Genomic DNA, 17,142 nt, shown 5'->3' with positions numbered 1-17,142 from the left:
ATGGCTAAAATCAACTTTGAGAGACAAATAGCGGAGGATAGTAAAAAGAACCCAAAGAAATTCTTTAAATATATCAACAGCAAAAAAACTAGGGCAGAGCATATTGCACTCATAATTAACAATGATGGGAGGATGGTTACAGAGGACACTGAAAAAAGCAACCGTGCTGAATGCTTTTTTTTCCTCAGTCTTTACACAGGAAAGGGAGGGGTACACTGACCATGACTGTATGGTTAGTAGTAATACACAGGACTTGCCGCTATGGCTAACAGAGGGTGAAATCAGGGAAATGCTTGATAAAATTAACACAAATAAATCACCAGGCCCGGATGGCGTACATCCGAGAGTACTCAAAGAACTTAGTAAGACTATATCTAGACCACTGTTCCTGATCTTTGCTGACAGTATTATGACAGGAAATGTACCAGGGGATTGGAGGAAAGCTAACGTGATACCAATATTCAAAAAAGGGCAGAGGCATGTCCCGGGAAATATGGGTCTGTCAGTCTAACATTGATGCTAAAGACAACAACATCATCAGCAGGAATCAGCACGGGTTTACAAATGGGCGTTCTTGTCAAACCAATCTCTTAACATTCTACGAGGAGGTGAGCTGTGAGCTAGATAGGGGGAGACCAGTGAATGTGGTGTACCTGGATTTCGCTAAGGCGTTTCATACAGTTCCCCACAAGCACTTAATTTATAAAATAAGGTCTGCAGGCATCAACCGCAAGGTTTGCTCTTGGATATGGAACTGGCTAAAAGGGCGTGCCCAAAGGGTGGTAATAAATAGCGCATACTCAGATTGGTCTGAGGTGGTAAGTGGGGTCCCCCAAGGCTCAGTCCTGTGACCAACACTGTTCAATTTATTCATAAACAGCATTGAGGATGAGATCAGTAGTTCTATATCAGTTTTTGCAGATGACACAAAATTGGGAAGGGCAATAACTGCACAGCATGAAGCAGATATCCTACAGAATGACCTGGACAAAATAACAGAGTGGGCAACGACATGTCAAATGAGGTTTAATGTGGAGAAGTGTAAGGTTTTGCACTTGGGGACTAAAAACATAAAAGCACAATACACTTTAGGGGGGGAACCTTTGGGGGAATCAAAAATGGAGAAGGATCTGGGAGTCTTGGTAGAGGATAGACTAAGCAATAGCATGCAATGTCAAGCGGCAGCTGCCAAAGCCGGCAGAATATTATCATGCATAAAGAAAGGGATGTATTCCAGAGATAAAACTATAATGCTACCACTTTATAAAACTCTGGTCTGACCGCATCTGGAGTATTCTGTCCAGTTCTGGTCGCCAGTCCTCAAGAGGGATGTGTTGGAGTTGGAGAGAGTCCAGAGAAGGGCAACTAAACTAATTAGGGGATTGGAGGACCTTGATTATGAAGAGCGTCTGCAATCGCTTGATTTATTCTCCCTGGAGAAGAGACGCCTGAGGGGGGACATGATAGCAATTTATAAATATCTCAATGGTGATCTCAGCATAGAAAAAAGCTATTCAGTCGAAAGGATTGCATGAGGACTCGAGGGATACAATGCAATTAGAGGAGAAGCGTTTTAACCTCAGACAACACAGGGGGTTCTTTACTGTTAGGGCTACAAGATTGTGGAATTCTCTACCACAAGAGGTGGTTTCTGCGGGAAGTATGGTGCTTTCAAAAGACTCTTAGACGTACATCTCAAGGATCAGAACATTCAGGCGTATGAGAGATGATTACGGCCACACACACCTACATAGTAACACCCATGCGATCTGATTCCTGTCTGAATTCCCAGTTCGCACTGCGATCTGTGAACCGATCTGGGGGTGTCATTAACTTTGTATTGACACCTGCAGCGGTTTGCAGAGAGCAGTGGGAACTGCCTGCAAGGGAGATGTGATGCGGGAACCCGCACTGGAATCGCGCAAGCTGGTTCCTGCATTGCAATAGTGTGAGCTCAGGCTGACTCCATGGATAAATGCAAAAAATGCCAAGTCATAGTGACACCTACAATATCAGAATGTTTTCAGGTTATAGTAACCTTAGAACTCAGATAAGGTTAATGTTTGCATTGAACTATACATATATTGTGCCATGACTCACATCCATATCTAGGAAATATTAAAGGTTAATCATACAAAATGCATGTACTGAAGAACATTTAAAACCCTTGAAATGTGTCATGCTTTTGTGTCCTCACATTGCTATCTATAGGATTAGAAGAGCTAACCCTAAATGTTTTATGCACATTAAGAACACCACTATCCTTTACATTATCCTAATAGGGTTTAACCACTTCTGGACCGGAAGGATTCGCCCCCTTAATGACCAGGCCATTTTTTCAATTTGGCTCTGCTTGAAATTAACTGACAGTTGAGCGGTCATGCAATGCTGGTCCCAAACGAAATTTACGTCCTTTTTTTTCCACAAATAGAGCTTTCTTTTGGTGGTATCTGATCACCTCTGCACTTTATTTATTATTTTTTGTGATATTATTAATAAAAGAGCGAAAAGTTTGAAAAAAATGACATTTTCTACTTTTTCTTATAAAAAATATCCAATGTACCTAGTTTTTTTCATATATTTAGGCAAAAATGTATTTAGCTACATGTCTTTGACAAAAAACATCTCAGTAAGCGTATTTTCATTGGTTTGCGCAAAAGTGATAGTGTTTTCAAACTATGGTCTATATACTGGAATTTACACAGTTTTTACTTTCTGACTGCCTATCTCAGTTCTTGAAGTGCTAAAATGGCAGGGCAGTACAAAACCCCTCCAAATTTCCCCTTTTTGGAAAGTAGACATCCTAGGGAAATTTTGAGAGGCATGTAGAGCCCATTGAATATTTAACTTTTTTGTCACAGGTGTTTGAAAAATGACTAAAAAAAACATTTTTTTTTTACACAAAGTTGTCATTGAAATGATATATTGTTCACGCATGCCATGGGTATATGTGTGATTACACCCCAAAATACATTCTGCTGCTTCTCCTGAGTACAGGGATACCACAGGTGTGAGACATTTTGGGAGCCTAGCTGTGTACGGGACCCCAAAATCCATTCACCACCTTCAAGCTTTCTAAGGGTGTAAATTGCACATTTTACTTCCTCACCACCTATCACAGTTTCGGAGGCCCTGAAATTTCAAGATAGCACAAAATCCCCCCAAATGACCTCATTTTGTAAAATAGACACTCCAAGCTATTTGCTGAGAGGCATGGTAAGTCCGTGGAATATTTTATATTTTGCCACAAGTTTCGGGAAAATTTTATTCATTTTTTTTTTACACAAAGTTGTCACTAAATTATATATTGCTCACACATGCCATGAGTTTACATGAAATGACACCCCAAAATACATTCTGCTACTTCTCCTGAGTATGGGGATACCCCACGTGTGAGACTTTTTGGCAGCCTAGCCGCATACAGGACCCCAAAAAACAATCACCACCTTCAGACTTTCCAAGGGCTTAAATAGTTGATTTCACGCCTCACTACCTATGACAGTTTTGGAGGCTATGAAATGCCAACACAGCACAACCTCCCCCCCCCCCGGAATGAGCCCCGTAGACACCCTAACCTATTTGCTGAGAGGCATGTTGAGTGTTTTGCAGATCTCACTTCTTGTCACAAAGTTTTGAAAATTGAAAAAAGAGAAAGAAAAATGCATTTTCCTTAATTTTCCAAATTAAATGAGAGCTGCAAAATACTCCGCATGCATCTTACCAAATAGCTTGGGGTGTCTACTTTTCGAAAAGGGGTCATGGGGGGGGGGGGTTGTGCTATCTTGGCATTTCATGGCCTCCAAAACTGTGATAGGTAGTGAGGAGTGAAATCAACAATTTATGCCCTTAGAAAGCCTGAAGGCAGTGATTGGTTTTCGGGGTCCTGTACGTGACTAGACTGCCAAAAAGTCTCACACATGGGGTATCCTCCTACTCAGGAGAAGCAGCAGAATGTATTTTGGGGTGTCATTCCACATATACCCATGGCATACGTTAGCAATATATCATTTTGAAGACAACTTTGTGTAAAAAAAAATATATTTTTTTTTCAATGGGCTCAACATGCCTCTCAGAACATTCCTTAGGATGTTTACTTTCCAATAAGTGGTAATTTGGGGGTGGGGTTTGTACTGCCCTGCCATTTTAGCACTTCAAGAAATGAGATTGAAATGAGATTCAGAAAGCACTTTTACAACTGTGTGTAAAAAAAAAGGAAAAAATTAATTTTCCCGAAACTTGTGGCAAAATATAAAATATTCCATGGACTCAACATGCCTCTCAGCAAATAGCTTGAAGTGTCTACTTTGCAAAATGGGGTCATTTGGGGGAGTTTTGTTTTATCTTGAAATTTCAGGGCCCTGAAACTGTGATAGGTAGTGAGGAAGTAAAATAAGCAATTTACGCCATTAGCAAACCTGAAGGTGGTGATTGATTTTTGGGGTTCCGTACACAGCTAGGCTTCCAAAAAGTCTCACACATGTGGTATCCCTGTGCTCAGGAGAAGCAGCAGAATGTATTTTGGGGTGTCATTTCACATATACCACTGGCATATGTGAGCAATATATTATTTAGTGGTATTAACCACTTCAGCTCTGGAATATTTTACCCTCGTCATGATCAAGCCATTTTTATGCTATTCAGCACTGCCCCACTTTAACTGGTGATCTTGCAGTCATGCAATGCTTTAAACAAGCACAATTTATATAATTTTCCCCCCACAAATAAAGCTTTCTTTTAGTGGTATTTAATCACTACTGGATTTTTTATTTTTTGCACTATAAATGAAAAAAAAACATACATTAAAAAAAAAAAAAAAAAATATATATATATATATATATATATATATATATATATATATATATATTTTTTACTTCTGTTATAAAACATATCCAATAAAAAAAATGTTAAAATTAAAATTTTTCATAAATTTAGGCCAAAATGTATTCTGCTACATCTTTGGTAAAAAAAAAACAATCCCAATAAGTGTATATTGATTGGTTTGTGTGAAATTTATAGGGTCTACAAACTATAAGATATATACTGGAATTTTTTTTTTTATACTAGTAATGGCAGTAATCAGCAGACAATCTGACACTAACTGACGCTGTGAGATTTGGCTAACTGCCACTGACATCAGCAGTGACAACAATACAATGATCAGTGCTAATGTTACACTGTACTAATGACACTGGCTGGGAAGGGGGTAACATCTGGGACAATAAAAGGGTTAAATGTGTGCCTAACACAGACATCCCAACCTGCAAAAACTCATTTCATGTAGGTGGCACTCTGTGCCCCCCCTCCCCCCACCAATTTAACACAACTAGAGGATGGTACTGCTGGTGGGTACAGCTGGCTGGTACTGCTGGTTGGTACTGCTGGTGGGCACAGCTGGCGGGTACTGCTGGCTGTTACTGCTGGTGGGTACTGCTGACTGGTACTGCTGACTGGTACTGCTGTGGGTAGTACTCACTGCTGGCTGATACTGTGCTGGCTGGTACTGCTGTGGGTACTGCTGGCTGGTACTGCAGTGGGTACTGCTGGCTGGTACTGCTATGGGTACATCTGGCTGGTACAGCTGGCTTGTACTGCTGGCTGGTGCTGCTGGTGGGTACAGCTGGCTGGTACTGCTGATGGGTACTGCTTGCAGTACTGCTGGCTGGTAATGCGGGTGGGAAATGCTGGCTAGCACTGCTGGCTGGTACTGCTGTGGGTAGTACTCACTGCTGGCTGGTACTGTGTTGTCTGGTACTGCTGTGGCTACTTCTGGCTGGTACTGCTGGTGGGAAATGCTGGCTGGAACTGCTGTGGGTACTGCTGGCTGGTACTGCTGTGGGTACTATGGTGGGTATTGCTGGCTGGTACTGATAGTGGGTACAGCTGGCTGGTACTGCTGGTTGGAAACGCTGGCTGGTACTGCTGGTTGGAAACGCTGGCAGGTACTGCTGGTGGGTACTGCTTGTGGGTACTGCTGGCTGGTACTGCTGGTGGGAAATGCTGGCTGGTACTAAGTGAGACTGAGTCCCCTCACAGGCTGAGTGCATTTGATATCACTCAACCTGTGACTCACAGTGTCAGGATGGAGCCGGAACTATACAGGAAGCATCAGCTCCGATCTGACAGCTCAGCTGACAGCCAAGATATCACGCAGCATTTGCGGGTGTCAGGGAGCCGCAGGCCGCATGCGGTAGACTCCCTCACCTCATGGGAGACTTGGGATGTCTGCTAACAATGTTCATAATGTGCAATGTGTGCTGATATTACTAAGCAAAGCAAAGCTAAGCTTTGCAGGGAAACACAAAAACAGGCACATTGCCGCTGTCGGAAGAGAGTTTTGTGTTGTTTACATATACAAAGCTCCCTCCTGTCACTCGCTCCGACGATCGGCGAGTCCCAGCCATAAATCATTGGCCGGGAACTGCTGATTGTCATGTGCTGAAGCCAGTGACAGCACAGGCGGGCACGCGTGCCTCCTACCCAGAAATGAAGACTCACGTGTATACACCCACATGACCCGCACAGTAGCAGCAAAATGAGTGCACGGTCGGCAAGTGGTTAAACCCAAAAATAAAAATGTAATATATTGCAGCTTACCAATCTTTAAATGCAGGGCTGCATTTGTTTTCTTGTTTGAGGGCTGGTTCACAAGAGAATTGAGGTCTGCGTTCCTGTGTGATTCCTGTGCATTCCCCTGCAGTGTGATTTTGCAGCCCATTCATTTGAATAGGCTGCAAATCTTATCGGAATACACAAAAAGTAGTGCATGCACTTCTGTATTCAGTACTGTGGTAGCATGCGATCTGGTGCCTACAAGCGCACTGTGTTTGTCATCTGTGTCTGGGAAGCCATTAACATTGTATTGGCACGCTCTGCAAATCGTAAAGGTGCGAGAAATGCGCCGGAACATGCCTTTCCGCACCGTGTTTTAGAGTGAGCCGAACCTTAGACTTTTTCCCCTTCTTCTCACCTAGTAATCTGGCCAGTAAGTCTGTTATTTTTCAACTTCCTTTAACAGACAAAGCTATCCAGCAAAAGTAGCAGTAATATGGTTGAGAAAAAACACTGAAAGGGGTGCTTAAAATAATTAGCTTTTTAAAATTCATGTAAAATCTTGATCCCACAAGGAAAAAAACTGTTCTGTTGCTATAACTGCTTAACCACTTCTGGACCGCCCACCGCATATATACTGCACCAGGGCAGCCCAGCTGCGCAAAATCACGAACATGTACGTGATTTCGTGCGTGGGTTTTTGGTGGCGCGCACGCGCCACCGAAGTACTGCTTCCACTGTGATTGGACACTGAGGGAGCCAATCAGTGGGTCCCTCTTACCATTTTGTGGAATGACAGAACTGTGGTCTGCCTATGTAAACAAGGCAGACCACTGTTCTTCCACAATGTCCACCGGGTACCCGCGATCGCTCCCTGTGGAGACAGAACGGCAGTCTGCCGTTGCAAACACAGGAATCCTGTGTTCCTCTTATTAAGGAACACAGGTCTCTGTGTTCATTCAGCAATCCCATCCCCCACACAGTTAGAAACCACCCCCTAGGGACACATTTAACCCTTTGATCGCCCCTGGTGTTAACCGATTCCCTGCCAGTATCATTAGTACAGTACCAGTGCATATCTTTAGCAATGATTTCTGTAGTAATGTCACTGGTCCACCCAAAAGTGTCAAAAATATCAGTTAGGTGTCCGATCCGTCTGCTGCAATGTCTCATTCCCACTAAAAATCGCTGATCGCGCCATTACTAGTAAGAAAAAATAACTAAATAAATAGAAAATAAATAAATATTTTCCCTAGTTTGTAGACGAGATAACCAGAAATATGTAGCAGAATACATATTGGGCAAAAATGATGAAAAATTTAGATTTTTTAATTTTTTTTTTATTGGGAAGGTTTTATAGCAGAAAGTAGAAAATATTGTTTTTTTTTTTTTTTTTTAGAATTGTTGCACTTTTTTGTTTATAGCGCAAAAAATAAAAATCGCAGAGGTGATTAAATACCACCAAAAGAAAGCTCTATTTGTGGGAAAAAAAGGACATCAATTTTATTTGGGTACAGCATCACACGACCGTGCAATTGTCATTTAAAATAATGCAGTGTCGTATGGCCTGTTCATTAGGGGGTAAAACCTTCCGGTCCAGAAGTGGTTAAACATCCTTCCAGATTGACAATGTGTGAAAAACAAATATATTGTAGTGCAAAAGTTGAACCAGTATTTACAACCTATGAATAATTCCTGGGTAGGGAACCAGGCTGTGGTGATTCAATAAACAAATGGCCATAAAGTGGTTCTAAAGTCAGAAGGTTTTTTTTATCTTAATACATTCTATGCAAGATAATTGCCCCGTGATTCGGGATGCCAATATGTAAACAGAGCCTTAACCTCTTCCCTACCGGCGCATTGTAAAATGACACTGGCAGGAATGTCTCCTTCCTCCGGGTTAACATCATATGACATCCGTCCGTTCTCACCGTTCTCCCGCGCCCCCCGGGGGCGCGCAGCGCGGTGATCGGGGATGAGGCGTGTCCCTCGGGACACAGCCCATCCCCAATCAGTGTAAAGACCCAATAAAAATGGCTCTTTACCATGTGACTGGCTGTGTCCAATCACAGCCGGCCACATGCACTGTTCCTGTGCACGCCAATCGTGCACGCCCCTAGAGGTATGCAGAGCTGCAATCAGGGATGGAGAGTGTCACTCTGACACAGTCTATCCCCGATCTGGGAAAAGAGCCAATGAAATTGGCTCTATACAAAGTGACCGGCTGTGTCCAATGACAGCCAGTCACAGGTGTCAACAAAGTGGATAAAAGGGGTGCATAAACTGCGCTAACCAATCAAGTGTATAAGCTGCTGACACAAACAACTGACAAAAAGGTTGTTGCAACAGGAAATAAAAGTGCAGCGCTAATGGGTAAGGAACTGCAACAGTTCTCAATACAAACAAATAAAATGACATATGTGATCAGTAAATGTGAAAATCTGTAACTGAATGCAATCAAAAAAGTCCATGTAGAATTCACAATGTAAGTGCAAGTGGAGTAATCCAAAACAGAGAGGTGAATCTTGATACTGATATCCCATCACCAACACCAAATAAAATTGCGCTCACCACATGCTGTTGACCCTGAATACCATATAGCATGAGGGGCAAAAAGGCTGTTAGGATGGTATAGGATTCCTTAAACGATCTGCAACCACGGATGTCTCCCAGGTGTATATCCAGCAGGGTAGGTAGAAGGGATCACTCACAGAAATCCAGACCCATGTGGAAATAAACCAAAGGAAACAGACATAGTGTAAAACCCAAATAAAAAGTTTATTAAAAAAGGGGAATAACACTCACAAAATTTCCAATGGTAAAGGCAGAAACAAATGCAAGTCTGGCTAAACAGGCACGATCCTGATGTATTCCATTCCACAGGACATTCTCAAAGGATTTGACCGGGGCCTTTAAAAGTGTGATAGGTTGTAATGAAATTAGATATGAAATTTATGCTCGTAGAACACCTGACGGTGCTCCTTGCATGTTGGGCCTCTGCATGTGGCCAGGCTGTGTAAAAGTCTCACACATGTAGTATCGCTATACTCAGGAGGAGTAGCAGAATGTATTTTGGGGTGTAATTGCAAGTATGCATATACTTTGTGGGAGAAATAACTTGTTATTATGACAATTTTGTGTAAAAAAAAAAAAAAATCTTTATTTTCCCAAGAATTGTGGTAAAAAATTACAACTTCAAAAAACACACCTTGCCTCTTACTAAATACCCTGGACTGTCTACTTTCCAAAAAGGGGTCATTTGGGGGGTATTTGTACTGCCCTGAATTTCAGGGCCTCAAGAAATCAGGCAATCAGGTGTGATCAATTTTCAATGATTGGCATTATAGCTTGTAGACTAAATAATATCCACTAATTTGGGTTATTTTTACCAAAGATATGTAGCAGTATAAATTTTGGTCCAACGTTATGAAAAAAATGACTTATTTGCAAAAATTTTTAATCGAAAATAAATCAAAATGGTTTTTTTTTTCAACATTTTCACTATTTTTTCACTTATATCACAAAGAAATAAAAAACCCAGTGGTGATTAAATACCACTAAAAGAAAGCTCTATTTGTGTGAAAAAAATGATAAAAAATTTGATTGGGTACAGCGTTGCATGACTGAGTAATTATTATTCAAAATGTGAGAGCGCTGAAAGCTGAAAATTGGTCTGGGCAGGAAGGGGGTGAAAGTGCCCAGTATGGAAGTGGTTAAGAACAATGAGAATGATCACCCATCTGGGATCAGTAACGTTACATTACAAAAAATAATAAAGTACAGTATGTATAACACACACTCCAGGGACTCACTAAGCTGAACATTTGATACTCTGTAATATTCCCTCCTTCTTATCTTTACTCCCTCCTCCAAGCTAAGTGTTCTCAGTAAAACATTAATGCACCCATACGTTGGGCCTCTGGCCTTTGTCACTGATCTCCACCTATAGAATGACGTCACCACTGTACAGGAAACAGTATATCAGCAGCTGCCATAGTGCACACAGTCAGAAGTGCAGAAGAAGAAGAAGAAGGGAAACATCGAGAATATACAAGGGAAGGTCCAGCAAATAAGGAAGATAAAAACATGTATTTCCTCCCAGAGTTCTCCAAAGAAACATGGATTCTGCTAATCCTTTTGCTGGCACTTCTCACTTTGTGAGTATATCATTGTTTCCTAACTAACCGATTACTCTCTGCAAATGTGTGCTTATTTTATTTATATAGTCTTTGTATAATTCTTTTTTGCTGTGTACTTAAAACGATGACTGTTTTATGGCTCATGCACACTGCAGAGCAAAAGAAGCTAAAAGAAGCTGCTCCTACAGGCTTTGAGCTTTTTTGAGCTATTTTTTCTGCCTGGAAACTCCCCTCCATGTTAGGCAATGTGTCCATGCACACTATGGCTTTTTCAGGAGTTTACAGGCATATGCTCTTACAGGCAGAACCCCCCCCCCCCCCCCCCCCTAACAAACTAGCGTTTTTGAGAGGAGCTTTCGAGCAGAAAAGACGCTTAAGTGCCCAAAAATGCACAAAAATATGGAAGAGCATGAAAAACCATGAAAAAGCTCAAAGAAGCTCAAAAACACACAAAAAAATTAGGAAAAGTTAACTAAAGGGAGGGTTTGTGAAAAAAAAAATGCTTATGCTCAAAGAAGCTCAAAGGAGCTTAAAGAAGCTCAATAAAAATGTATAAAAGAGCCCAAATGAGTACAAGCTTCTTTAAGCTGAAATAAAATAATTATTTTATTTTTTGAGCTGCAGTGTGCATAGCTGCTCAAAAGGCATTGTTTTTACATTCAATTTTGACCTTTTTCCCAAATCAAAAGCATGACATAGAGCCCGTGTATGGAAGTAATTTATTCTTGTTGCCTTTTAAACACTGACTACATAATGACACTTGAAAGTTGTCTGGTTGATAAAGGCAATGAGAATTTTATTTTTATATTAGAACAAATGTTATACACGAGGTTCAGATCCGGTTCACACTGGGGCGACTTGTCAGGCGACCTGCTCGCCTGACAAGTCGCCGTGGGTCGCCTGCCATAGATTAGCACAGGACCCGTTCTAATAGGAGCGACACAAGTCGCTCCGACTTAGAAAAAGGGTCCTGAGCTACTTTGGGGCAACCTGGAGCGACCTGCATTGACTTCAATGATATGAAGTCCGTGCATGCCGCTCCGAGGTCGCGGTGCTAGCGTTGCACCGCGACTTCACAGGTCGGCCCGGGAAGTCGGGTCGCCTGTATGTGAATGGGCTCTAATAGTGACACTTGCATATATAAACAAAGCATCCTTCGAAAAAAAAAAAAATCAATAGTGCCACAGCCCAGTATAAACAGGACTGTCAGCTCTGATTGAGGGATTAGTATATTGAATATTGTTAGCATTTACCCCCTACCCACACTGAGCGATCCTAAATGCACTTCAATGCTCAACACCAGAATTCCATGTTATTCTATCGTATGCGTTCACATCTGAGCAATGTGTTGTTGCTAAACGCTCAGAAAAAGTAGAGGAACTTTTTGTCTCCATGCACACTGGGCTAAAAAAAAGGGCAATTCCCTTGGCAGAAAATTAGTGCTGCCAATCAGTGCCTCCTCATCAATGTCACCTATCAGTGACGCCTACCAGTGCCAATCAGTGCCTCCTCTCAGTGCCCCTCAGTACCGCCTCTAAGTGCCCTTCAGTGCCACCTATCAGTGAAACCTCATCAGTGCCCCCTCATCAGTGCCCACCAGTGCCGCTTCATTAGAGTCTATCAGTGCCCATCAGCGCCTCATCATCAGTGCTGCCTCATCAGTGCAACTTCATCAGTGCCCACCAGTGCAACCTCATCAGCGCACATCAGTGAAGGAGAAAAATTACTTGTTTGCAAAATTTTATAGCAAACTATGAAAAACGTTTTGGGTTTTTTTTCTGGCCTTTTTTAAATTTATTTAGCAAAAGCAAAAAAAAAAAAAAAAAAAAACAGTAGTGATTAAATACCACCAAAGGAAAGCTCTATTTGTTTAAAAAAGAAATTATCAAAATGTAATATGAGTACAGTGTTGCATGACCGCGCAAGGGAGTAAAAGTGCTCAGAAGGCAAGTGGTTAAAATATGCCTCTTATCCTAATGTGCCTGGACACATAAGATAACATTGAGCTGCTTCTACAGGCAACATGCAAAACTCTTGTAGAAGCAGCCATTTTTAAGCCAGTGTGCATGGTCCCTTAGGGGTATGATCGCCTGTTTTGGCCTCTATAGAGACTTTAATTTGAGCCCCTGAAAAATGCCAGAAAAAGAGGACCTAACAACCATCTCCTCCTTCTAATAAATAGATTTCCGTTGGCTAAATAAAAAATGTTCAAGTGTAAAAATGCTCAATTTAAAGCAGAGTTCCGCCCCCCCCCCCCCCCACGGAAAAATTAAAAGTCAGCAGCCACACATACTGTACTGTAGCTGCTGACTTTTAATATTAGAACGCTTGCCTGTCCAGGGATCCAGCCATGTCGGCACCCCAGCTAATGTTTCCATCAGCTCTCGAGTGCTGCCACCACCATATCCTGTAAGGGAAACTGGCAGGGAAGCCTTGTGGCTTCACAGCTGATTCCCTACTGCACATGCATTAAGAGCACTGTACTTCTTGAATGGCCCGGCAGGCGGGAATGAGGAGGGGGGGCCGAACTTCTGAAGGACCTCAGCGTGGCGAGGTCTGATGGAAGTGGGGAGAGGTACCTGTCAAAAGGAGGTACCTGCCCCCCCCCATGAAAGGTGGCAAATGTGTCACTGAATGGCCAGCAGGCAGGAAGGAGGAGGGGGGCCGAACTTCTGACGGACCCTCAGCTTGGCGAGGTCTGATGGAAGTGGAGAGAGGTACCTGTCAAAAGAGGTACCTGCTCCCCCATCCCCCATGAAAGGTGCCAAATGTGGCACTGAATGCCCTGGCAGGAGGGAAGGAGGAGGGGGGCGAACTTTTGACGGACCTCAGCTTGGCGAGGTCTGATGGAAGTGGGGAGAGGTACCTGTCAAAAAGAGGTACCTGCTCCCCCCCCCCCCCCCATGAACAGTGCCAAATGTGGCACTGAATGGCCGGCAGGCGGGAAGGAGGAGGGGGGCCAAACGTCTGATGGACCTCAGCGTGGCGAGGTCTGGCGGAAGTGGGGACGAGTACCTGTCAAAAAGAGGTACCTGCTCCCCCCTCCCCCTATGAAAGGTGCCAAATATGGCACTGACTGGCTCAGCAGGAGGGAAGGAGGGGGGGGGGGTCGAACTTCTGATGGATCTCACCGTGGCGAGGTCTGGCGGAAGTGGGGACGAGTACCTGTCAAAAAAGGTACCTGCTCTCTCCTCCCCCCGAAAGGTGCCAAATGTGGCACCAGAAGGGGGGAGGAGACAGATAAGCAGAGCTTCCACTTTTGGGTGGAACTCCGCTTTAAATGCACAAAACAATGATTTGGGTTCCATTCACACTAGGAGCAGAAAAAAACGCCGGTAAAAGCAGCAGAAAAATGCTCAAAGTAGCTCGTATTGCAGGAGAGTTTATGGGCATTTACATTTATAAACGTTTTTCTCCAAAACATTCCCCTCTGCTCATTTTTCACTATAATCAATGCACACTTGAAAACATCCAATACTCCTAAACGTGCACATTTATGAGCTTTTTGCATTTTTTCTGCCTGAAAACTCCTCTCAAAAATGCACTTTTGATGGATTTTTGTTCTGCCTATAAAATTTCCTCTTAAAATATGCCTCTAAAAGCCCTAATGTGCATGGCCACATAGAATAAAATTAAGCTGCTTCCACAGGCAGGAGAAAAAAAGAGAAAAAAAACTTAAAAAACTCCTGTAAAAGAAATGTTTTTTAAGCCCAGTGTGCATGGACTCTTAAAAGTGAGATAAACACACTCACACTCAATAGTGAACACAGGCTTACTGCTCTGACCTTGTCTTTCTTTTGCAAAGGGAATCACGCTGTATAAAGTTTGTCACTGAATATCGGTGATGACCTTAATGGACAGCATTGTCTTATATAACAAAATTTTATGTCAACAAAATTATTGTTAAACCACTTCTGAACTGGAAGGTTTTACCCCCTTAACCACTTTAAGACCGTAAGGATTTGCCCCCTTCCTGACCAGGCCCTAATTTGTGATTCGGCACTGCGTTCTTTTAATGGACAATTGCACGGTTGTACCCAAAAAAAATTGATGTCCTTTTTTCCCCGCAAATATAGCTTTATTTTGGTGGTATTTGATCACCTGTGCAATTTTTTTTTTTTGCGCTATAAACAAAAAAATAGTGACAATTTTAGAAATAAAACAATATTTTTCACATCCTGCTATATGACATTCTCAAAAAAAAAATTGCATTTTTTTGCGGGACTGAGACATTGCGGTGGACAGATCGGGCCCATAACTGCCATTTTTGACACTTTTGGGGGTACCAGTGATATTACTACAGTAATCAGTGCTAAAAATATGTACTGTTACTGTAATAATGACAGTGGCAGGGAAGGGGTTAACATTATGGGGGATCAAGGGGTTAAATGTGAGCCTAGGGGAGTGATTCTAACTGTGGGGGGGGGCATGGCTTCTGAAATGACCATGGAGACATGTGATCCTATATAGAAGGATCACATGGGCTCTGTGATCATTCCAGGGAGAAGAACAGTCAGCTGTGTTTCTCTCAGCGGGGAACAATCGCGGGTGTCAGGTGGCAATCGGAGCCGTCTGCCCACTGCATCGGCTTCCCCGCTCCTTATTATAGGCTTACCTATAGGTACAACGTACAGAGGGGGATTTACAACCACTTTAAATGTGTCCCTAGGGTGTGCTTCCTAACTGTGTGGGGGATGGGATGAACACAGAGACCTGTGTTCCTAAATAGGAGGAACACAGGATACCTGTGTTTATTACTGACAGAACAGCCATCTGCTGTGTTTACAACGATAGACTGCCATTCTGTCTCCACGGGGAGCGATCACGGGTGCCCAGCGGACATCGCGGCCGCCAGACCCGCTGATTGACTCCCCCTATGGACAGTCGGCGCGTGCCCCCACTAGCTGTCCCCTGAAAACGACGCACAGGTACGTCAATGCGTGGGACAGAGCCGACCTGCTGCAGTATAAGTACAGCGGCTGGTTGGCAAAAGGTTAATTACAGAGAGGGACAGAGTCAATATGTACACAGGGAAGGGACAGACAATCCATAAAATGTATTCTATTCTTATCGTTGTTAGTGAGACATGCCGGAGCTTGAAGGAAATTATAAAAGCATAGGGCATACATGACAGGGGTTAAATTAATTGTTGGGATCTGAGAGGTCAGGACTTTTACCTTATTGGCAGAGCAGACAAGGCGATGGGGAGGAGCAGGAGAGAGAGTAGTTGGAGGGGAGGAGTGAAGGGGCTTCACTTGCAGACTGGAGATCATAGAAGAAACGTCCATCCCACCTGCCCTGGTGATACCGTTTTCTGTTGTTCTGCTAAGGAGCTTGGACATTGGCAGTTGGGGTCCTTGACGAGGGTCCAAAATATGGTGTCGAGCGAAAAAATGGTGGGACCCTACTCAGGTATGGAGTCCTATGGTTGGTCTGGTCCAGTCTAGACCGACCGAGTAGTGTAAGGTGGTAGGGGTCTGTAGTCAGTTAGGGTAGTTCTCAAGGCGGTGTTTTGGCGGCTGGGGACAGAACCTAACTTAAGGGTACCACAGACTTCAAAGTTGTGGGAGATGGTATCGTCAGGGATCCGCAACCATTCTTTGATCTGGATTGGTTTGACTGTTTTATGTTTTTCTGTTATTTATGGCTTTGTTTAATAAAAGGCCGTTTAATCCCAATGCTGAGTTAGTGTTGTAATTTAAAGGTAAATGGGGGGGGGGGGGGAGGTGTTGGGTACTGATCCAGGTAATATGGCTAAACAGGTGGGATCTGAACTACCCTGGTCATGCCAATTCACAAGAGAAATCCCAACCTTAAAAATAGGAAGAAGTGAAGGTACCATCTTATAATGAACTTGTAATATCTGTTTAGAGGGAATACATGGAAATTAGCAGCACACGAGTACCAAAGACGCACATATCCGTAGTCTGAGAAAATAACCTGAAATCTTAGTAGATACGGTATATTCTATGGAGATAGACCTAAATAGAAATTCCATGTTAGCTGTAGGCTCATTTGTAGAGGAACTGCAGTCTGCTCTCATAATTTGTAATAAAAACATCTTTGCCATTCTGAAGCTTCCCTCCAACCACTTTGCATATTATTTTATCCATACACAGTATTGTGATTCTGTACTTGCCAAATATGCTGCCTCTACTAAGTCTGGCTGCAGCCATTTTAACTGTGGGCAGCTGAAGCTGCTGCCTGTTCACAGAGGCACACAGACACACACACACATACTGTATATACACACACATACCTATATATACACATACAGTATCTCACAAAAGTGAGCACACTCCCTGCTACAATGTAAAGTAGTAAATGTACAGCTTGTATAACAGTGTAAATTTGCTGTTCCCTCAAAATAACTCAACACACCATTAATGTCTAAACCACTGGCAACAAAAGTGAGTACACCCCTAAGTGAAAACTCCAAATTGGGCCCAATGTT

The 17,142-nt window shown here is 42.9% G+C and overlaps 1 protein-coding gene across 1 annotated transcript in view; it reads left to right on the top strand.

Moving 5' to 3' along the window:
• The first annotated feature begins 10,524 nt into the window (after positions 1-10,524).
• LOC309554878 (cytochrome P450 3A24-like) overlaps positions 10,525-17,142 on the top strand; it is a 54,392-nt gene continuing 47,774 nt past the window's right edge. Inside the window, exon 1 of the mRNA XM_082256602.1 lies at positions 10,525-10,706. Coding sequence (XP_082112728.1) covers positions 10,636-10,706 — 71 coding nt within the window. The 5' untranslated portion in view covers positions 10,525-10,635. The remainder of the gene's footprint in view (positions 10,707-17,142) is intronic.

Source organism: Pelophylax lessonae, assembly GCF_965119305.1.
Source record: "Pelophylax lessonae genome assembly, chromosome: 1".
NCBI classification, from domain to species: Eukaryota; Metazoa; Chordata; class Amphibia; order Anura; family Ranidae; genus Pelophylax; species Pelophylax lessonae.
This window is presented reverse-complemented; position numbering and strand designations above follow the sequence as displayed.